A 24,030-nucleotide genomic window follows, 5' to 3' on the forward strand; every position below is an offset into this window, starting at 1 on the left:
ATCTCTGTAAAAACATTCACATAGCTATCATGCAAAACAGTGAGGCCATTTTGGTCTACTGTGTCTAGACAGCTCTCCAAATAAACATCACGCTTTGTGCCATCTCTTGCCTTCTCCCTGTAACTTTGCACATTGTTCTTTTTCGGGTATTGATTTGATGAACACTTCAATTGAAACTATCTCCACAGTACTCTCAGACAATGCTTTCCAGATCCAGCTGTTTGAAAAGGTTTTTGCTTATATCACTTTTGTTTGCTCCTTTTATTAATTATTATAAATCTATGCTCTCTTATGCTTAATCCTTTTATGAGTGGGAGCATTTTATCTCCATTTATTCTGTCTAGACTGCTCATTATTTTGAATACTTTTATTGGAATTTCTCACAGCCTCCTCTTTAAAGAAAACAGACCCAAGTTTTCTAATCTGTATTCATAACTCTCATTATGAGAATTCTCATAAATCTCTTCTAGACTCTTCCAGTGTCTTTGCATCCTTTCTAAAGTGTATGTCCAGAACTTGACACATTGCTCCAGTGAAGTATGACAGTGTCCTCTTCACAATTTCCAATGTTTGCATGTTTCAGTTCATCTGCATTCTGAGGTCTAGATCTTTAATATATGTCACAGAAAGCAAGGATTGCAATGCTGGTTACTGGGGAGTTCCATTACAAACCTTCCTCCAACCCGATAAACATTTATTATCCATAAACTTTGTTTCCAGTCACTCTGACTTTTTTTATTCATGTTGTTACTGTCTCTTTCAGTTCACAAGCTATCTTTGCTCACAAGTCTGTTACATGATTCTATATCAAATGCTGCCCGCAAGTCCATTTATGCTACATCAACAGCATTGTCCTCATCAACCTTCTCTGTTACCTCTTTAAAATATTCCAATCATTGTAGTTAAAATTATTTTCCCTTTCAAAATCCATTCCAGCTCTCCTCAATTAATCTACATTTGGCCATCACTTTGCCCCAAATTGTTATTTCCAGGAATTTCCCCAAGAAAATAAATTGACTAGTCTAGTTGTTTTGCTTATCTTGGCATCTTTTTGAACTGGGGCATAGCATTTGTGATACTTCCAACCTAGTGATACCATTCTTGCATCTAAGGAGGACTGAAAAAAATATTGCTAGTACCTCTGCAATTTCCCTCCTCAATTCCCTCAGCAAGTTTGGATGCATCTCATTCAGTCCAGGTGCCTTGTCAACTTTTGACAAGGTCTTCCTTTTTGATTTAAAAAAAAGGATGTAAAGTATTCACCTTTGGGTATTTCAATACCACTATAATAGTCTTAATACTTACAGTGTACATAGAAATAAAGAAACTAGGAGCAGAGATAGGCTATTCAATTGTTTGAATCTGTTATGCCATTTAATATAATCATGCCCTCATGAGACAGTCCTGACATCTCCACATCAGCTTATTGAACCTCTGCTGTATTCCCTCAATGGCAAATATATTTTTTCTTAGGCAGGGGACAAAAACTACACCAAAGCCCTATATAACTGCAGTAAGATACCCTTACTTCTGAACTCAAATTCTCTTATCTTGAAGGCCAATTTACCATTTGCCTCCATTTGCCTTCCTGACTGCTTGCTCCATCTGCTTATCTACTTTCAATGCAGAGGGTGGTACGTATGTGGAATGAGCTGTCAGAGGAAGTGGTGGAGGCTAGTACAATTACATTTAAAAGGCATCTGGATGGGTATATGAATAGGAACGGTTTGGAGGAATATGGGCCGGGTGCAGGTAGGTGGGAGTAGATTGGGTTGGGATATCTGATCGGCATGGACAAGTTGAACCGAAGGGTCTGTTTCCATGCTGTACATCTCAATGACTCTGTGACTCTAAGACACACATCCACACTTCCTAATATCACCATTTAAATAATACTCTTTCTTTCTGTTTTGCACACTGAAGTGCAGAGCTTTATGTTTAGCCACATTGTGCCGCATCACCATGTCTTTGTCTACTCACTCAACTTGCTCCTTGCAACCTCCTCAACTCTCAATCCTTCCCAGTTTTGTGTCATAAGTGAAGTTGGAAATGTGGCATTGGTTCCCTCATTCATATATCATGAATAGCTAGCACCCAGAGCACTGATCCTTATGGTATCCCACTAATCACAACTTGCTACTCAGAAAATGATCCATTGATTCCAATCCTCCATTTCCTGACTGTCAACGAATTTTCTATCCACGTGAATACATTACTCCCATCCCATTGTTTTAACTCCTTATGAGAGACCTAATGAAAAGCCATCTGATAATCCAAATACACCACAACAACTGGTTCTCCCTTATCTATTCAACTAGTTAAATTCTCATAGATTTGTTAAGCATGATTTGCCTTTCACAAACCTATGCTTCCTTTGTCTCATCCCATTGATGCTTTCCAAATGTGTTATCACAGGTTCTAGCATTTTCCCTACTACTGTTAGGCTAACTGATCTGTAGTTCATTGTTTTCTTCTTCTCCTCATTCCATGTCATTCCATGTGGAACCTACAGCCTAAAAGGGCAGAACATTTTAAATTGAATATTTTCAAAAGTGCAATAGAAATAGGTTTTTCTCAATATACCATGTTCCATTCTGAGATATCTCAATACAAATTTCAATACTCCTCAATATTCACTGCCCATATTCCTTGTCAGATGCAAACTATTTAATACTCAGTGATGCTCTCTGCCTCTGTGTGTAAATACATATCCCCTCACCACTGGCCCCACTTCACCCTGCTCTAGAAGCAGTCCTAAATTTCCTTTTACCACCAATTTGGGATTCCCACTTATTTACAGTGCAGTGAAGCAATATAAACTTTTGTATTAGTACCTGAACAGTCCACTTTTACATCTAAACAATAGTGCTTATCACACTGATTACCACAAGTGCTTTTGAGCCCCAGCAGCTGAGAAGGTGTAAAGATCTGCAATACTACTGAACTGGTCACTAAGCATTTTTACACCTGGATTAAAACACTTTGTTTAGCAAGGCAGTGTAGACATAGAGAATCTCTCTAAGGTCACTATATTTGATCACCATTCATCAAGAGTCAATAAACTGCCTGTTATTCTGAAAACTTTCCTCAAGGGCAGCAATTTACCTCCAGTTAGTCTAGAATTGTGCATATTTACAGAAAATAAACTTTATAACTTTATCAGCCTCTTTAAAGCAAAGCAGGTGCATATTAGCAGCAGAATAATATATTGTGTGCTGTATTATATACGTAAGGGTAATTCACCTTACTATGAGCAAACCTATGAAAGATCTATTTTTATTATGGTATGTTATTGCAATAAATGTTTTTGGGTGTTGAATGTTTTCCATTCTTGTGTTATTACTGAAGTAAATCTAATGTACAATCATTTATTATTCCCTCACCTTTTTCACTGCCTTTTCCATATGCACCTAGCTGCTGCAATTTTTTTTAATATAAATACAGGCCAGATGATTAAAGTTGTAAGTTGTATGATTATGAATTTATGACAGTAATTTAGCATGAATATTCAAAAATCACTCAGTTGTTTGTGATAATATTGAAACTGCTGGATTGATGGAATGCATTTAGCATGCTGCTAAACATCTACTATATAGTGTCACACTGAGTGGATAAAGCAAGACAACACTTGCAAAAAACTAAAAATGGCAAAACCACAAGCAGGCAATTGAAATTGTTAAATTAATAGTGTAATTCATTCAAATGTTTTTAATTTAAAATTGTAAAGTAGCCTGGGTCCTAAAATTACTTTGTTGGACCTTGACCTTAATAAAAATATAATGTCTGCCTGAATTTCCTCTCCTTTTAGCTCAGTTGACTGAATGCAGAGAGATACCAACAGCATGGGTTGAATTCCCCCATCAGCTGAGGTTAACATGAGGCTTGCCTTCCCAGCTTCTCCTCTTACTTGAGTCGTAACGACCTTTTGGTTAAACCACAACCAGTCAACTCTCTCGAATGAAACAGCAGCCCTATGGCCAGGGAGGACTATGGCAACTTTACCTTTTAAACTTTCCTCAATGAAATTATTTTGAAATTGTTGCATCACAGCCCTTTGTGCAATTGCATCTACAACATCAAATTTGTACAGCAGAAACTTTTAGTCTGTGGTTGAGAATAGGACACAATATCTGGCATCTAACAACGATACACTTGTCAAGGTTTGGGTCCCAATCTCATAGAAGTAAATGGATCGATATATCACTGCCCAGCAAAGATATCCCTCATTCTAACAAGCACTAATTTGACAGCATACAGAATGTCCATTCTTAGGGACATACTGTAGTATACTGTAAAATATGTTGACAAAAACATCTTCATCTCTTAGATGATCTGCATCATAATCTTGTTGAATTTCCTAAATTGCCACATTATATAGAAGTATATGGTGGTCCATGGTTAAGTTACAGCAAAGATCGAAGTGGACACTTGTATTGAAACTTTAATAAGCAATTAAAAATAGAAAAAAATTAAAAATAAAAAAAATATTAGAAATAGAACTGACACCTTCGGAGTATGATCCTGATACATTTTGAAGGCTGAGCAGCATGAGTTTTGTTGTTGCAGTCTATAACATCTGAATCTCAAGCCTATATTACAACCTCCTTCAAATCACTACTCATTTTCAGTTTAACTATTTTTCTTTTTTTCTTACCTTTTTTTCCCGAGAAACAAATAGTGATGTTAGCTGAAGTTTAGGGACATCATGATCTTACATCACATTTTTTATTTCCCAGTTAGATTTCCTTATTGTTTGGTTAGCTTTTTTGCCAATTGAAGTTTTCTCCTTATTTAAACATTGATAACCCTGATCAAGGACAGCCTCTTTTTCTAAAGAAATCATTCTTCTTTATCTGCCACTTACCACCACCTTCCCAATATTTTTAATACAATTGTATGTGAAGGCAAAAGCTTGGTCAAAATAGTAGGATTTTAAGGTGAATCTTGAAGAAGAAAGAGTGGTGGAGAGCCAGAAATATTCGGGAAGAGAATTCCAGTGTCTTTACAGCTTAAGATTCAGCCAGCAGTGGTACAGCAATTAAAATTGGGATGCTCAAGAGACCATACATAAAGAGTATATATATGTTAGAGCATTGCAAGATAGGGGAGATTCCAGGGGTAGTGAGGGGCAAGGCCATGCAGGGATTTGAGGACAAGGCTGACAATGCAAAAATAGAAGGAGCGGGAACCAATACAGGTGATGGGTGAAACGGACTTGGTACAAGTAAAGACATGAGGAGCAAAGGCTGGGTTCAAATTTGAAAAGGATTAAAATGTGGGAGGATGGCAATGAACATATTGAAGCAGTCAAATCTGAGGTAAAAAAAAGGCAGGAATAAGGGCTTAGGCAGCAGCTGAACTTAGGTCAGAATCTGGTGATGTTACCAAGATTGAATAGGCTATCTAAATGATAGTATGGTTGTGTAAACAAGGTCAAGTATGATATCAAGGTTGCAAAGATCTGGTTCAGCCTCAGATAGTTGTTACGTCAAGAGATAGAGGAATGGAGTTTCTGTTAAAGACTCAAAGCATTGCTTTGGTTTTCCCATATTACATTGGAGGAAATTTCTTCTTGTCCAATACCAAATGGTGAACATACGATCTGATAATTTAACAACATTGAAGGAGTTAATAGAAATAACTGTGAGGTATAGCTGGATGTTATTAGTATACATATAAAAACTAACTATATAGAGTTATAGAGATATGCAGCATGGAAATAGACTCTTCGGTCCAACTCGTCCATGTCAAACAGACATCCTAAATAAATCTAGTGCTATTTGTCAACACTTGGCCCATATCCCTCTAAACCCTTCCTATTTATATACCCATCCAGATGCCTTTTAAATGTTGTAATTATACCAGCCTCTAACATTTCCTTTGGCAGCTCATTCCACACACACACACACACACACACACACACCACCCTCTGCATGAAAAGCTTGCCCCTTAGGTCCCTTTTATATCTTTCCCTTCTCACCTTGAACCTATGCCTCTAGTATTAGACCCCCCCACCCCAGGAAAAGGTCTTGTCTATTTATTCTATTATGCCCTTCATGATTTTATAAACCTCTCTAAGGTCACCCCTCAGCTTCAGACACTCCAGGGAAAACAGCCCCAGCCTATGCAGTCTCTCCCAATAGCTCAAACCCTCCAACCCTGGCAACATCCTTGCAAATCTTTTCTGAACCCTTTCAAGTTTCACAACATCCAGCAGGGAGACTAAAATTGCATGCAGTATTCCAATAGTGGCCTAGCCAATGTCTTCTACAACCGCAACATGACCTCAGAACTCATATACTCAATGCAGAGAAAAAATGATGAAGAGCTTGTGCTCAAAACGTCAACTCTCCTGCTCCTCATATGCTGCTTTTCCAGCACCACATTTTTTGGCTCCTATGCTCACTCAATGTACCCACCAACAAAATCAAGCACCGTCTTCACTATCCTATCTACCTGCAACTTCACTTTCAAGGAGCTATGAACTCCAAGGCCTCTTTGTTCAGCAACACTCCCCAGGACCTTACCATTAAGTTGTCTCCCGATTTGCCTTTCTAAAATGCAGCACCTCACATTTACCTAAACTTAAATCCATCTGCCGCTCCTCTACCGATTGGCCCATCTGATCAAGATCTCATTGTACTTTGAGGTAACCTTTTTTGCTCTCCACTACACCTCCAATTTTGGTGTCTCCCACAATGTCTTCTATATTCTGCATACCTCTTATATATTTGGATAATATTGTGCAGTTGAGAAATAGGAAGGTTTGGAGTTTAGATCCTTGGGGGACACCAGATGTAACAATATGATCTAGGAAGAGAAATCATTCATTTTAAGGTAGTATTCTGTCTTGGACTAGATGGATAACAATGGAATCTGGCCAGTGAAGTCTCACTTAGTTGGATGATAATGAAGAGGCACTAGAAAAGAATGGTGTGCTATTTACTGTATCAAAGACTACAAATTGATTCCGAAGGATGAAAGTGATTAGTTTGCCTTTCATTGGATGACAGTTGTTACTTTGACAAAAGCAACTTTAGTACTTTGTGAAGGAGAAATCAGACTGGTTGAATTCACTCATGGAATTACAGAAATGTTGAGCACAGATTTGAGAGACAACACATCCAAGATTTGGGTTCAGTGAAGAAAAGTTGGAGATGTGGTATTTGCAAGGAAGATAAGAGGGAGAGCTATAAATCAGCTATTTAATTCTCTCAAAGTTAAGTGGATCCATTACTTTTGAGACATTGTACATCAAAAAAATCAAAAGCATAAAGAAGGGAAAGAAAGGTTGTTTTTTTTCTGACTTGGGGTTGGGATATTTTAGGCATTTTGTAGTCAGCAAACATCCCTCACTAATTCAATTACATTGACCTCAGGATCTACTTATACCATTTTCTCACAGGGAGTGTCTGAGCAGAAGACTTAAAGGGATATATCAGATCAGCAAGGGAATAACAGCAAGATTACCTGTAAGTGGTATTTGGGGGTGGGGAGGGGTGGAATAACTTTATTATAGGTTTTGTAGATCAAATGTTTCCTAGGTAATCACCGTGAAACGTTAACCCTGCATTCCTCATTCCTACACTTGCTTCCTGACTGCTGAATGTACCAGTATTTTCTGTTTATATTTCAAGTTTCCCTTTTGTACATCTCTTCTGAGAATGGAAATAAAATACAGTAGCGATGTAAAATGGACTACCAATTTGTTGAGAACTTTGGGCTCTGTGGATTGAGTAACACAAGCAAAAAGAAACTATCATATACGGCCTTTAGCTGGACATTCCCAAGATACTTCTTGCCATGTGTCAAAGTGTTACAGATTTTCCATTCATCTTTATAATCAGATAAATGTCCTATTGTACAGACACTGATTGCAAAGAACACAAGTAGAAATTCCTGGCTAACACTACCTTGAGGATATTTTGTCATTGATGGTGAGACAAAGCTGTTCTTTCATGAGTGTATTTGATCTCTTGTCACTTTAAATGAGCAAAATAACTTGAAGCTCATCATCAGTGGTGTGACTGAACTGGAGATTCTGTTTATTCTAAGCATGTGACTCCTGATGGTACATTCTTTAGATCAATTTCAGAAAGCCTGAATGCTACTGAAGGGAAATGAGAACTATGCAATTTTCCATGTTAATATTTCATTTTATGTATTTCTATTATAAATTCAAATGCTTATAAAATATTAATTTTTTAATGTTAGAAACAAGACTCCACCTGCCACCATTTAGTCTAATGACACCATGCTGCTTACATTCGTTGTGAGAAAAATAAAGGTAAAGCTCTCCTGAATGATGTGTTAAGTCTGCAGAGAAACAGCTGTCTGTGTAATTTTTCCACATTTCAGAGTTAATGGACATCATCACCATGGCATCATCAACTGAAATGACAACAAGCAGGAATCTGCTCCAAATATAAAGAAGTTAACCTTTATTCAGTAAGTATGTATGTTTAATTAAAATGTACTGAGGCTAACACTGAGAGACATGGAAATATATCTTCCTACACTTTCCCTTTAAAGACATCATATGTGAGGCAATGGCCTTTCACGTGTATTTAAAATATTTAACTTTACAAAAGGTAATCAGTAAACATGAAATGTTGGATTCTTGTCTTGCATTGAAGCAGTGGAAGTGTCATTGTCTGATGTCCCTGCTGAACAGCAAAAGTTACTTGGGGATGTTGGGGCTGAGGCTAAGGCTTGGATGTTTAGGTACTCTGCCTCTGAAAGGTGGCAGTTTCAACTCAGTGGGTAAATATCTTGAATTAATTGCAGGATGTATCTGTGGCAAAAATTTGGAATGTGATCCATAATCTGGCTTTATTCCACTATATATCTTTCAAAGGGACTGTTTCTATGGTGAATATATTAGAATATTTGTTCTGCATTCACATCAATTTATGAGTCTATGAGGCTGGTTTTGCACTGGTTTGAGCAATCTGCTTTGATGTGCTTGCCTAATATAGAAATGTTTCTGATGCAATAGTTATTTTTTTTTTTGGAATGTTTCTTTAATGAGTTTAAGCAATTACACAGCTTTATTCTGCAGACACAGCAAACAAACATTTCATTCCTGTCAATGCTTACTGCTGACATCCAAGTTGCTCAGTCTTGTGAAATGGAACTGAAGAATAACATTAATATGCAACATGCAACCTTTATTTCACACAGTGTAGCTCATGAACATAACTTTGGTGGAAGTTAATTCCTACTAGTGGAGGCATACTGTCAGACTGAGGCTGTACAAAGTAACCAGAAGTGTTGGTTTTCTGGACATGCAGCACATCTGACAATTTTTTATTTGTGTATTATCATTGTTCACATTTAATTTCTGGCAAAGTTATTACTAAAACGTCCACTGAATATTAAATATAAGAAATATATGGTGACACCATAAATCTGAACAGCAAACAAATTTATATTCATCACCCATCCCCAACTATCATCTTTGCTCCAGAATTAAAACTGTAATTTTTTATCTTTTCGATATTTATATTGTTTATATTACAGGGAATGTTTATTCACTTCAAACTCTAAATGTTATCTTACTCTAGTAATTGCATTTATATGTACTGGTGACTTTAAGCAGACACTTTTCAATTGTAGTGATGTTCCCATCAAAATAGTATGGCCATTGCAACTTTGTCAAGAAATAGTTTTGCATGAAGTTATTCTCTACATTTCTTTTAGAACAATTGTACATTTGAAGAAAATGTAATATGATATTGTTCTGTTATAAAGCAAACAAGATTCCTGTAAGATTTATTCTCTTTGTTGATCAGAAATTAAATATTGATGTTAGTCACATTGTGTTGATTCAGTCAAGGGCACATTTAACCCATGACAACCTCATCAACAAAAGTCAGAATAGGATACAATAGTCAGTAATTGTAAAGATTGCTTTCATCATACAAATGAAGCACACTGTGGAATGCATTTCATGGCAATCAAATCACGATGTAGGGGGAAATACACAAGTGGAAACAAATTGGAAGAGATGAAAGTTTTGTATTGTATCAAACATGTTGCTGTTTGCAAAAGCAACACATGATTGTGTTGTATTCTATATAACACTATATAAGAAGTATTCTATATAAGATCACCTTGCCTAATTACACCTGATGCTAGTGAAACTTGAAAAACTCCCAGCTTTTACTAATGCTTTGGCAGTTATATTGATGTAAGTAACAATCCCGATAGATCATGGCAGGAAAATGTGGGATACCTACCTGTAGTATAGGAATCGTTATATTAAAATTAAAGCTTGTCCTCAGTAATATTAAATTGTACAAGCCAGTGTTTTAAGCGTACAGAGGTTTATTTGTAATAAGCATATTATGGGATTGGTATCTGAAATAAGTGTTTACATCATTGGTCTAATGTGATAATATCAAGCTAAAGTGTGACAACAGCTCAGAGCCGAGATATTAATATTTGATGGATTATCTTATATTGTAATTTAAGATTGTGGGAGTTGTGTTTTTCTTATGATCATGGTAATTGATATCCAGTTTTCAGACTAATTAAAGGTATAAAAGAATATGCAATTTGGCACAGTGCTGACATACAGAGTACTGGACTCTTTTAGCAGGTTGTTACATATTTGGACCAAAATTTAAGATTCTGAAAGTTTATTGGAAGCAACTGGGAGACATGTAGTCTTTAAACACTAATATTAGATGAAGGTGTTGTAAACTGCTTTTGGTGCTCTATTATTCTACCTGTATTTTTACATTTCTGAATTGCCCTATTGAAAAATTAGCTTGCCTCAGTACAATGAGTAGTTTAAGCTTGTTCAAAGTAAATGTGGTATTTGATATGCTGTATCTTTGAAGTCATGCAGACGGAAGCCTAAGAATTATTTTGACAACATCAGAAGGAAAATACCCAAGACTGATTCCTACAACTAAAATATTAGCCCATTCTTGTTAAGAGGTAGGTATATGTTGTCACTGAAGTGTCATTCATTTGAGTGTATTGCCTGAGCATCATGCTAATAATACTAACGTAATGTTCAATTCTATATTGTAGGGCTTCCCAATCAATGAGAAGTGGATAGGATTTGGGGATCACAAGGTCTAAGACGGCAATGGTGACCATGCAGCTCGGATGCAGCTTTGACAGCCATGGTCACTTTAAATACTTGCGGTTTTTTTTCTGACCTCAGGCATAGCTTAACCATCTAGTCGAAAGTGAGGACTGTAGATGCTGGGGGTCAGAGTCTAGATTAGAGTGGTGCTGGAAAAGCACAGCAGGTCAGGCAGCATCCGAGGAGAAGGAAAATCCACGTTTCAGGCAGAAGCCCTTTATCAGGAATGAGGCAGGGAGCCTCCGGGATGGAGAGATAAATGGGAGGGAATGGGGCTGGGAAGAAGGTAGCTAGGAGTGTGATCTGTCCACTGAGGCCCGATTGCTGCTACAACCTCAGCGGGTAAAAAGATGACTGTTTACTTTCTTAGGGCTTCAACCACCCCTCCCAATTCTCACCCTGTGACCACACCAAATCTGGGGCATTCAAACGGCATCAGACTGAGAAAGAGATTAACAGGTACTCTTATAGTGGGTATCGTGCATGTAAATCATAGTCTGCAATATTAGTGCTAAAGTAGAACTTTGATGACAACATCAGCAATACAACGCCGAGACAGAGTTTGAAATGAATCCCAAAAAAGCTGAGAAATCGGTGTGTGCTTTGTAGCCAATAGTCAAAAGGGTCGCTTCTTCAGATCGGCCTGCTCTCTAGGGGGTCACAGCACCCTGGGCTTTCATCTCCAACGCTGCCCCCTAGTCTGTCCTGAAACAACGCATTTCCCAGAGAGCTGCACTTGATCTATTTTGCTGTGACTCACCCACTCTGAGCTCCTGTCCGAAGACTGTTTTCTCTCCCAGTGCCGAGCAGTTCCAGCGGCCGTGCCTGAACTGGTACTGACACTCGTTGATGCCCATTTGTGCCCCTTCCCCGATCACGATGATGGCATCCGGGCGGCTCTGACAGATCGCCCGCTGCCGGGGTGCCAGTCCTGGGATCTTGTTGCAGATGATATTCGCTCCCAAGGCCACCACTGAGGACAAAGCTCTGAAACAGAGATCAAAAAGAATCAATCAGATCACACAAAACTGACGGCCCGAGCAGCGATTCCAGTCAAATCGCGTCTATTAACTTAAGGCGATCCCCAGGCAAAATCCTATCGCCTGTGTTCCCAAACCGGTGACTTGGCTGAGTTGCACTTCCGAACAGACGGTCATTGTGTTGCATTGGACGTAAATCTACGGAAAGGTTGACATTGAAGTGATCCTGTTACAGGAACGGGTTAAACTAGAGAGCACGTCCCCACCATTCACTGCCGTCCCCGGGAGTTCGCGTTCTGTCTGCTTCCCTTGAAAGAGAGAGGGAGAAAAAAACCCAGAGATCTTCTGAAGGATTTGGGTTAATATGTAATTAGGCTACAGAGAGAGAGAGAGAGAGAAAACATGTGGGATTAAGTTTAACCGGATGAAATGGAGAGTGAGATTGGGAACACAGAGAGGGAGGGGCGAGAGATTGAAGGCAGGCTCAGAAAGTGAGCCGGACTTTCCAGTGCACTGTACTGTACCTGGAGAGGAGTCCGGTGCTGTGCCAACCCCTCCCCGTCCACCAGCGCCCTGTGCTTTTCGCCATTCCCTCTTCCCCAGTCCACAGTAAATGGCAATTCGCCATCTACACTGAAAGTGGAAGGGAGAGGCAACCAATTGACCAGCTGGCGGTGTGAGTACCGCAGCGTGAATATACAGGTAAATAAATACACCCGGGCGTCCGAGAAAGATCCAGAGACAGAAACAATGCAATTGGAACACCCCCCCCCCCCCCCAACCCCACCAACCCGAGTATTAGCATTTCCAAGCCAAACTCTGAAGGTACGATTTAAATCGCCAACAATCTTAAATCATTAAAAGAAAAGGTTGTCTGACTTACAGGTAACTTCCGCTGGTGAGGATAAGAAACATTTGCGGGTAATAAACTGATAGCAGCACACTGCGGGATATAAAGATGATCATGTTCGCTGTTTGCGGCAGCTCCTACTCGATTTGTTTGTTTTATTAGAATAAGAATGCTAGATGCTAATTTTGCGCTGGGTCTTTGTTTAAGTCCTCGGTAGTTAGTCCTGTCCGGTGTCTTGACGCTAAGCTGGTGTTTTTGCCTCTCTTTCATGACGGAGCAGGGGTTTGCAGTTGTTCGGAGTTGCGGTTCGAATGGTTGAGTGTTTTGTGAGAGTTCATCTGCTCTCAGGAGACCGCCTGTTGCAATTGGGCAGACAGGGCTAATCCCAGCCACTGCAATCCGCCCACTCCGTTTCAAATCACAATGGGGCAAACATGACAATGAAAATTACTCAGATCTGCTGATAGACAGTTAGGCAACTTCCATACACAGCTTCCTCACATTTTAAAGGGAAATTAGTGATTAGCCATGGGTCCAGGATACAATACAACGAAACTAGCCATGTATAAAGAGGCAACCACTTTCATTGGGTTCAGTAATGTTATTTTGGACGCTGCAATGTGGAGGGTTTCATTTAAATAGTCACACGTTATTTTAAAGATTTTTTTTTCCAAAACAACAGGTCATCCTCCCTTTGACATGGCATCCTAATCTTATTCAAGTACCTCGTTTGGTCGGTAATATTAAATTCAACATATCTTCGTAAAATAAAACAGAGCCTTAAGAATGTAACTTCTATGTAAATCCATCCACGCACGATTACATGAGGCGTACATTGATTTGACCGTCTTGGATATCCGGTGATCAGTAAAAGGCCAGTTATGGGACAAGAAGCCTTACGATGTGAAATTTGTCTTAATTTTACTGCATAGAATTGATAATACGACTGATTTTCAAAACACAAAATATTATCATGTTTGAACCATTTTCCACTGACTGTACTGATAGCCTTAGGTGAACGTAATCCAGGTCCTGGAGACTCAGTACTCCTGGTGTAGGCATATACAGTAGCGCCAACACTTGTAGGTATTACAGTCGCAGTTTCACGTGGGGAGTACACTAAATCGTGCATATATCATTTATACAATGGGTGGTGAGGCCATCAGAACGTGTAGTCATTTGGAGATAAAGAGCTCACGACCCACAAAATAATCCTTCAGGACAAGGACTGGCCAAACAAGCACCGAGGATGCTGGAGAAGCTCAGCAGGTGTGGCAGCATCGGTGCAGAGAGAAATACAGTGTTAACGTTCCTGACCATTCTTCAGAACTCCAGGCCCTTCCAGACCTGCTGAGTTCTGAAGAATTATTAAGTTATTAAGAACTGGCAAAATATTGTTGCTGTTAGGGGCAGGGGAGCACTTCTATGAAATATAAACTTCATCTTTTAATTTGAAAGGATGGTTTTGGAAGGAGAGCATGTATCTTTAGTCAGTGTTTAGGTTAACCAGTGCCAAGCAGGGAGAGCCGAGAGGACGAGAGCTTATTTTAATGTTTTCTTTCTGTAAAAATGTCATTTTAGCAGTGTAACTGAAGTGATATAGGACCTGTTTGAATTGCTTCATTGTAAGGTAGTGATATTAAAAAGTTACCACGACCTTTTAAAGAATGACGTGAACGTTCTGCTGTTAATATTGGGTTCCCTGGGCAGCACCCCTAGTTATTCCAGTCGTCTTGCTATCAGCTAAGCGGAAGCCCAATATTAAGAGATAGATGATTGTAGATATTAGAAAATCAATCTGTTCAGGCACATTGTGACACCCCTGGGGCAAGTAGGCCTTGGACTCGGAAGGGCCTACACACCTGGTTGAAACCTTGGCGCTAAAAAGGTGATATACCGCCCAAGGATTTTGTCAACTTAAATATTTTTGCGAATATATCAAATATTAAGGGGTTGGTGTCACGGCCCTGCCTCACCAATCTAGCTTCGTCAGCATTCGTTCCCTTGCCTTGCCCAAAGAATGCCTTGTTCTCTTGGACTGGACCATTGCATCACCATAACGCCGCATCGCCCTAAAGGCGATGCAAAAACTCAGTATAACCCTGCACATGAGGGGCAGTGGTGACGCCTCCCTCTTGGACCCGAAACCACTTCTGCTACGGAGTTTTCAGAAGAGAGTTCAGCAGGTTGATTCAAAATAACCCGGAACGTGAGGTTTTAACTTGGCTGGGTTCGGGGCAGTGCCCGCCAATTGTGGTTTCACACAGTGGGCTTTCTAACTTCAGCGCGGTGCTGGGAGGTGGGAGTTGTGACAGAAACAGAACAGCATACGCTGTTTAAACTGCCTAAAGCATTCAGAGCCGGAGGTAGTGTCCGCATTTTCCAAACACTCAAAATTAGATATTGGGACAGGATTAAGCTGAAATGCGCAAAGTTATTCGGTAGTGAAGAATGATTTTAAGCCCTTCTGACTAGAACCAAGACTCCAGTGCAGCCAAAAAGACCCAAGAACAGCCCATCCCGCAGTCCAGTCCAAACCCCCTAGTCTGGAGTCTAGCACGAACCAACCAAGACTTAGAAGAAACATCTCAATATGCGAGACCGGAGGTGTTCTGAGTGAAAATTTAACAAGCTTTATTGATCAGATTCTGCTCTAACACTTCATACTTGACTTTGTACCGAAACACAGTACAGTTATCCGCGGTATCTGGTAAAATGAGGGGTTTCGGGATGTTACTCTCCACACCTGCGATATCTTATTGTTTTCCCGAGCTCCCGTGCGGGTTTCAATCAAGTTTTTGCACGGGGTACCGTGGTTGGATGATTTGAAAGGGTTGATCTGAACCAATTAAAATTCGGAGGTCATTTTGAGAGGGTGGTCATGTTGTCTTAGCCCAACTGGCACGGAGTAAAAAAATGAGGTCTGCAGATGCTGGAGATCAGAGCTGAAAATATGTTGCTGCTTAAAGCACAGCAGGTCAGGCAGCATCCAAGGAACAGGAAATTCGACGTTTCGGGCCAGAGCCCTTCATCAGGAATGAGGAGAGGGAGCCAATTTTAACATTTAAATGAAAATTAGCAGAATATGGTTACGTTTTTAATGGTATTGGATTATTGACAACTCTTGTGGTACAATGTTTTGTTACCACAATGTGGTACATCGCTCCCCTCGAAGTGGGAGATCCGGATTCAAGTCCCACCTGCTCTAGAAGTGTGTCATAGCGCTTCCGAAGTGGTTGATGAGGGGGAAAAATGATTTTTAAAAAATGGACAGTTCACGAATGTTTTATTCTAAACCAGCATTGGGACAACATTTAAGTTGAGCATTCCGCGCTTCTCCCGTCAGGACGAGACACGGCGGGAACACACATGTAAAAGCAAACTTGTGATCTAACGGTGCACTTCTCATAGTGATACCCCGTCCTTGCGAAATTACACGATACTATTTATCTCGAGTGATGGATTGGCGTGGATTAGTGAAGATCAAGTTTTGCAGTTAAAATGTCGAATGGTGAAGTTTTATGTGTGACTAGTATAACTCGAACACTATTTTAGTCTGATGTGTGAAGGCAGTGTTCGTCTCCTATGGAATGTTTCGGTGCGTGGGGGTGCTGGAAAGGTAGCACTGTTCGTTACTATTCGTTCAGAGAGACTAACTGCAGTATGAATGGAGAGGAACGATAGTTGTTGGTATCATCCAGCATGATGTGGACACTTTAACTAATTAAAGTTTCACTCTGGTGTAAAGCCAACTCTGGACAATACTAAAAATACAAATGATGGAAATGCACACTGTACCATTAAAATAATAGCTACTTAAATGGTGACAGGTTATATACAATGATGTTGACATAACGATAAAAGTCGTGGCTTGGGTAGGGCACCAAGATGAAGAGTACTTTAGTGATTGCTTAATTCACTGCACTGACTCAATCGTTAATTTACTGCCCTTGAGGTTACGAGGTCACAATTGATAGATGCTCTTGCAATCTGTTGTCAGTCTGTAATATAGATACATATTTTTTTCTGGGCCGACCGGAAGTTGCTACTGCAGTTCAACACCTGGTCTAATAGACAAGGAATCTGCTCCTTTACACCACGTTCATCCAACGCCGAATAGAACTTTGAGGTACAACTACTCCCTCAACTGCTCATTAGAGGAACGTTTGTTTTGTTTCCAAATAACTCGTATCTTCCAGTTCGTTCTTGTTGTTAGTAAGCCTTGGGGATTTGAGGCACAATTTCTGGAATTACTTTCGCCCAGGTGTGATTGCAGCTGGATTTAACACGTACAGTATCTTTAATTTGATTGTCTCTTAGAAACTAGGCAAGTAACATATTACTGAATAATATTGCAACATGGTTGAAACTATTTTCATTGTTGCACCTTCTCAGAACTAGCTAGCATTACCTCTAGGACCTTGCTATCCATTACCTACAACAATGAAGCCCATTAAAGTCACTTTACAGTTTGTAAATGATCGACGCTTTACAGGCAGTGCCCAGAGTGAAACACCTGCATGAGGGAGACAGTGAGCTTTGTGTACAATTGTTTGAGGTGCACCTAAGGTAGTCGGAGAATCTAACCTAATTGCGAGTTTAATCTGCTTAGTTTCACTGATCTCTTGTCAAATACTGAAATAATTAATTTGGGTTCATTATGACCAATAAATAGTTTTAAGCAACATTTTCATATTTACTGATTTCAGCCACTTTTAAGACAGTCCAACAAAGTTCCTCCGGAAAGACCGTGCTTGAAAAGCAGCTTGATTCATGACCAATTATCCCAAGAATTGAGTATTCCTGAGAATAAGGCTATTCGTTCGAAAGTCAACGCGACTAGAACTGCTAAAGCTGGTTTATGTCCCGTCAGCTACTTGGTTAGAAAATGAGATGGGGACGGGGAGAGACGAAGGGGTGGATGGGAGGGGAGGGGGTGGGGGGAAGACATAGTCTGTCAATTATTTCATATAGTAACCCGCGTGTTCCTGCAGTGAGCCATCCGCTTTGACTGGGTTCAAAAGTTGTTTTGTTTTGGTCGAAATCCGTTAGAAAAATGGCAGGGATGCTGGAAGTTTGATACAGAAAATGGATACTTTTAAGGGTCAGACATTTTCACGTCTCAAATTTTGACCAAAATCTAGAAAGTAAAGATTTTTAAAATAAGATGTTAATTGTTTTTTGATGTGAGGATTCGTTTTGTTTTTAAAACGAGTTGGGAGCGATACCTGAATACATTCCCTACATGGTATTCGTTAAAAGGCAAAAATCCCATCCTTTCTGAGAACTTTCTGATAGTCTCTTTGCAGTTTGTGTGTACGGAATGGCTGCTGCTGGTAGAATGGACCCTGTTAAACGAACAGGATGATATCGGCCAATGAAAATATAAACTTACCCGAGGAGAGCAGTATCAGGAGGGTTACATTTCCGTTTAAGAGATAGACCTCAATGAATGAACCGAGTGGGAAACTAGTCCCTCTCTAAATATGACAGTACACTTAACTAAAGTTTCCTGACTCGCGTCTGCTCCCGGGTTTCTGTGCACTGTATATATCGAGTACACGCCAGCATAGATTTAGAGCGACATTCTCGGGGCGCCATAATTTGGACATTCGTGTGGTATCGCCAGTGATTTCTAACAAAAATGGCGTGTTGTATAAAGACCCATTTGTGTACATTCAACTTCAGAAAGCAACCAACATGGGAAGCTCGTCTGCTTTGAACATAACTTCTGGGCAGCTATTGGGTCACATTATCCGACTAAACTTCGAGTGTCGCTGTAGGTAACATGGACGTCACCATCCGGGGGAAATATTTCAACCCATATCTTTAAGTGACTCTCTGACTGAAAGTGTGAACTCAGGATATGCTACTTACGGTGCATTGGAATGCACCGCCCAAAACTTTAAACTGGGCTGAATATTTCCCCCCACCCGCTAAAAGAACGCCTCTAAGGAGGTAAATGAGAGGGTCTCAATCCTACAATAATCACATCAATTCCACAAATGTCAGCTCTTTCTCCGCACTCTGGGCTTTGCCTGTCTGCAAACGGTTCCCCTCGGAGCATACACCTGTTAACGCCGCAACATCCACCCAGATCCGCCGCTGCCTCGCCTGACCACGTAGCTTTCCAGTCGAATTTCCTGCAAATCCAACTCCGACCGGCTCCGCTCGTATCATTCCGCCTAATCCAGGTAACTTCGGAGCTGTTCCTGAACAAGGCTTGGTTTACCAACAGAAGAGAGCCTGTGCTCTCCAGGTTAGCGAAGAGGCGTGGCGGTGGCTCGACAAAGTTTGAACTAATCTCCCAAATCCAAACATTCCCCTGGGATCTAGAGCGTGGCTTTCAGTGGGAATTGGGAGGTTTTTGTTCTGATCATGAATTGGGTCGTTACACTGTGTGTGTTTAATTGCTTGCCTCCTCGCAGTGTTTCCACTCGATGTGAATTCTTAGGGAGCTAACAGGACACCTATTTCACCCCCCCCCCCATCCCCTCCTTCCTCCATCCCTGTCCTCGGACTGCACCCCTCCAAATCCCAGAGGCATCGTCATCTCTTTACAAGATTTAGCACAGTCGGGGGAAAAAAAAGTTGTGCATTCCTCATCCAAAATCCCACAACTATGCAGCGCCAAAAGTATTTGAGTTCAGAGGGGATAACAGGTAGCAGCGCATTCTAACAAACCGGGACTGTTGGGTTAGTGCTGAGGAATGTGGAAATACAACTCAGCCTTGCAACTAATAAGGGCACAGAGGCAGGCAAGTTGGCAAATATTCATAAACGCACAACCTGTGTATTGAGTTAAAACCTCTGCTTGACAGTAATAAAGCCTGATCACTGAATAGCAGGTGTCAGCAAGTCAACACATTTCTACAAATTCGGCCTATTTTTTTTGTTTAAATTCTGCTCGCGCTTCTCCCCGGGTAAAACTGGATTTTTTTTTCTCTCCAATCTGTTGCATCAGAGGAGGGCAGACAAACCAGTTGTCAAATAATTTCAACACGTATATATGATGGATAGCATCAACGGTTCTGCCCAGGCCTGTACATTCGCTATGATTTGGAAACCGACTGCGAGAGATCTCTTATCGTGTGATTCATTTTTAAAAAATATGATGTTTTGAAAGCGATGCTGTACAAGCTCATTCGGTGGCTCGCGTCATATTTAAGGGGAACAAATAAAAGTCTCTTTTACACGGGTGTCACTCAGTCACCTCAGTCATGAGACCCAGAATGTATATATAGTTTGCAGAAATCACACCCGTCTGCACATTACAGGATTTCGAACTATTTCGCTCTAATTGTTTTCTGTTTTGTTGAAATTTCCAGATTTCTGAAAATTTCAACAAAATTCTGATTTCTTTACTCACCCTAACTTGACATAGATGAAACCCAGGCAGAGGAAGACATATAGGATCCACCGTCGGAAGTTCCTGTGCATGTTCTGGAGTCAGGGCTTCGCCGGAAAGCCTAAATTGTGCGATACTGTTGAAATTAAACACCCCGCCACGCAAACACACATACACACACTCCAACTCTCAGAATAGGCAATCCAGTTTCAGCGGTGGGGCCAGTCTCAAATCACTGCACAACCTGCTCTCTCGCGCAGTAGCAATGATGGGACACTCAGATCCTTCCAATTCCATGTGGATCTCTTCTCCATTTGTATTCAGTTCACATAAAGAGAGGGAAACAGACTGACTCCACAGTGTAACCAAGAGAGGACACCAGCGGGTTATTCCAGGTCTGCTCAGACATTGCATTGCATGTGTTGTTACTTGTCCCGAATTCTCCAGTCCTCAGCTACCTAGAATCTTTTTGAATCGTCTGGGGAGGGAGGGGTGGGGTGGGGGGTTTCTTGGAGACAATCCTCAGTTGGAATGGGTTTAAAATATCTCGTCGCTTGTTCACATCGACCTCCGCCTGGCGAGATCCATTTACCTGCTGATATAGGTTACTGCAGAGCGACACGCTCGTCACAAAGGAGCGAAATGAGAGAGATGCAGACAGAGAGATACGCCTCTAATAAATCAAGATAGGAAAACGGTGTCGAAGCAAGCTGCTGCCCATAGCTCGTGAAAGCACGTGTTACTTTTATTTGGAAACCCCTTCGCTGCCAAGTAAAAAGATAGGATGTGACAGGTTGTGTGAGACAAACGCTATTCAATAAGAATGTGATTCTTAACGCTGTCATCTGTCCCTTTTTTTTAAATTTAACACATTGAAGCAAGCACTCCCCTTTTTTAAAAAAATGTATACGCGGTAGAAGACGCAGCTTTATCTCTGTAGCTCCATTGTCGAGAACAGCAACCCGAGATCTGACATTTCAAAGCCACATCTTTACAGCAGATATAAGTAGAGACGGGAAGACATTGTATGTATACCATAAAGTTTTACACGCATTTCATGTGTAAAATTCTACAGTTTGTGCCAATGTGATTTATGCAAGCCGGGAGGGGGCGGGGCTCCGTATTTTTAATTAATCAAATGTAAATTTGACCTAGTCTAAATTTGATTATTTTTCCATTAACTTCAGTTTGAATTTTCCTGTCCAGGCATCTCGGAGAGAAAAATGAGGAGGGCACTATGCTGGTGGTAAACACGTTTGTGGCGTCTTTAACAAGATAACCCAATTTGCTTTCACGGGGCATAGCCGAGATGAATTGGAGCAGATACTGCTCAGAATCACACAACATTGTTTTTTTCTGAGCGTTTAAAAGGAGGTCGCTATTGCTGTCCAAACGTCAGCTATCCGGTGCAGATGCAGATGGTGACAGACTCCATGTGTTTGCTATATGCCATTCTTGAATGGTTTCACGAAGGGAGTTGTGAGAGTGCCAAAGATGGTGCAGCCTGTTAGGTTGATTGTCTAATAAAAGGTGTAGGTCTGACTACAGCCACACATTATCTGCGGTTATCCTGAGTGCTGACACACAAATTGCTTCCCAACATACGAACAACGAACTAATTTCCACTTGGGAGTAAACAATGCCAATTGCCCAGGGAAAACTGTACAATAACATATTAAAATAGATTGACCATGCACAAAGATAAAAGATTATGAGAACCACTTTCTTTTTACGCGTGACTATCTGTATCTCTATGTGGACATGTGTGTACCTGCATACGTCTGTATGTCTGTGCGGATGTGTATGCATTTGTTTGTTTGTATATGTGTGCATGTGTATGTATTTATGTGATGTGTATATGTGTAGCCATGATGTGGAGGAGCTGGTGTTGAACTAGGGTGGACAAAGTTAAAAATCACACAACACCAGGTTGTAGTCCAACAGGTTAAATGGAAGCACTAGCTTTTGGAGCGCTGCTCCTTCATCAGGTGGTTGTGGAGCACAAAACCATAAGACACAGAATTTATATCAACAGTTTACAGTGTCATGTAACTGAAATGATAAATTGAACAAACCTGAAATTATATTAATTATTTCATCTTTTAGAATGGGTTGCGGGTTTCTGTTCATTAATATGTAATTCCCAGAACTACGTTTAAGTCACCTTCTCCAGACAACTTAAGGTTTTTATAACAAAAGGTGACCTCTCAGCTCACACTAAGCATTAAAGGTGTGAACTTAGAGTCTGTCTGTATCCCAAGCAGACGCTACAACAACCGATGAGTGGACACTGTGTAACAATCACCAGACTGGGGACACTTCAGCGGTCAGGGACATTCGGCCTTGGATCTTAGGGTAACCATCCTCCAAGGTGAGCTTCGGGGCAGCCAACAACGCAAAGTGGCCCAGCAGAGGCTGATAGCCAAGTTCGGTCCCCATGGGGATGGCCTCAATCAGGGGTCTTGGGTTCATGTCACATTACAGGTGACCCCACTACATTATTTTCTTTTCTCTCACACACTTTCACTCTCTCGCTCCCTCACCCTCCCTCACGCATGCACACACACATATAAGTCTACGGGGTGGATTTGTATTTGCAGAATTATATTTGCAGATGCATTCTAATTTACTCAAAAATGCACAGTCTGGAGGCAGTCAATATATGTAAGATTTTGTACATTCCACTTTGGAAATAGAACCAGTCTGATTCAATTGAGATACAGACAGATTCTGATCTTATCTTTAATGCATTGTCTGAGTTGAGATGTCACCTTTTGTTATAAAACCTTAAGTTATCTCGAGAAGGTAACTTAAAAGAAGCTCTGGGATTTACATATTAATGAACAGAAACCTGCAACCTATTCTAAAAGATGAAAGACTGAACAACAATCCAGATTTGTTCAATATATCATTTCAGTTGCATGACACTGTAATCTTTTGATAAGACTCTGTGTCTTATGGTTTTGTGCTCCACAATCACCTGATGTAGGAGCAGCGCTCCAAAAGCTAATGCTTCCAAATAAACCTGTTGGACTATAACCTGGTGTTGTGTGATTTCTAACTTTGTAAAAATGTATCTTTTTTGATGTGTATGTCTTTGTCTATTTGAATCTATGCATATTTGTGTACATGTGTGTATTTGCGCATGTTGGTGGATCTGTTTTTGAAACCTTTCCTGTATGTGTGTATCTCTGTGTGGATGTTGTCTGAAATCACTACTCCAGCAACTCCCAGATTCTGCCTGAGTTTTCAATCATTCCTTCAAGCAATGTGTATCTGATCGTGGTAAAAATATCGCACCATCACTACCTGTTATCGTAAATTGTTGATCAAACGGAACCTGTAATGCATATCTAGTATTTTATCCTGGAGATACAATAAGAAGTTAGGCCGCACATATTTTTCACCGCCTCATGTTTACATTTGTTTTTAAAGTAGTTACCGTTTCTTTTACTTAAATATTCGTCTATGTTTGGTCTACCTCTCACTTTCAACCTTTATTTTCAGCAGTTATCAGTTTACCTCGATCGTTTTTTGCATCATTCTGGTCATTTCCCTCCAGCCCCCAATACAGATTTATAATTTCTCTACCTTTTCATTTCAGTGCTCTTACGCCTTCTATTATCTCACCATTCCCTTTTTTTTGCCCTCTACCCCTGACTGGTCATGTCATCTCCTTTTCTAACCCATCACCAAATCAACTATTGGTGACCCCAGCCTATACCGCCCCCACCTCATGTTGTAATTGTTG

The 24,030-nt window shown here is 40.4% G+C and overlaps 1 protein-coding gene across 2 annotated transcripts in view; it reads right to left on the reverse strand.

The window, feature by feature from the left end:
* The window catches only part of LOC132824968 (protein Wnt-7b), an 86,679-nt gene extending 65,738 nt beyond the window's left edge, over positions 1–20,941 (reverse strand). Inside the window, exons 1-2 of one of the 2 annotated variants that reach the window (XM_060839894.1) lie at positions 20,301–20,941; positions 11,862–12,088 (exon numbers count right to left, since the gene is read on the reverse strand). In XM_060839894.1, coding sequence (XP_060695877.1) covers positions 11,862–12,088; positions 20,301–20,371 — 298 coding nt within the window. In that variant the 5' untranslated portion in view covers positions 20,372–20,941. Of the gene's footprint in view, positions 1–11,861; positions 12,089–19,002; positions 19,026–20,300 lie in introns of those variants that run through there. The other variant, XM_060839896.1, reaches the window with a different exon arrangement.
* Between the last annotated feature and the right edge of the window lie 3,089 nt (positions 20,942–24,030).

This window comes from Hemiscyllium ocellatum, chromosome 19, assembly GCF_020745735.1.
Source record: "Hemiscyllium ocellatum isolate sHemOce1 chromosome 19, sHemOce1.pat.X.cur, whole genome shotgun sequence".
In the NCBI taxonomy this organism is placed as follows: Eukaryota; Metazoa; Chordata; class Chondrichthyes; order Orectolobiformes; family Hemiscylliidae; genus Hemiscyllium; species Hemiscyllium ocellatum.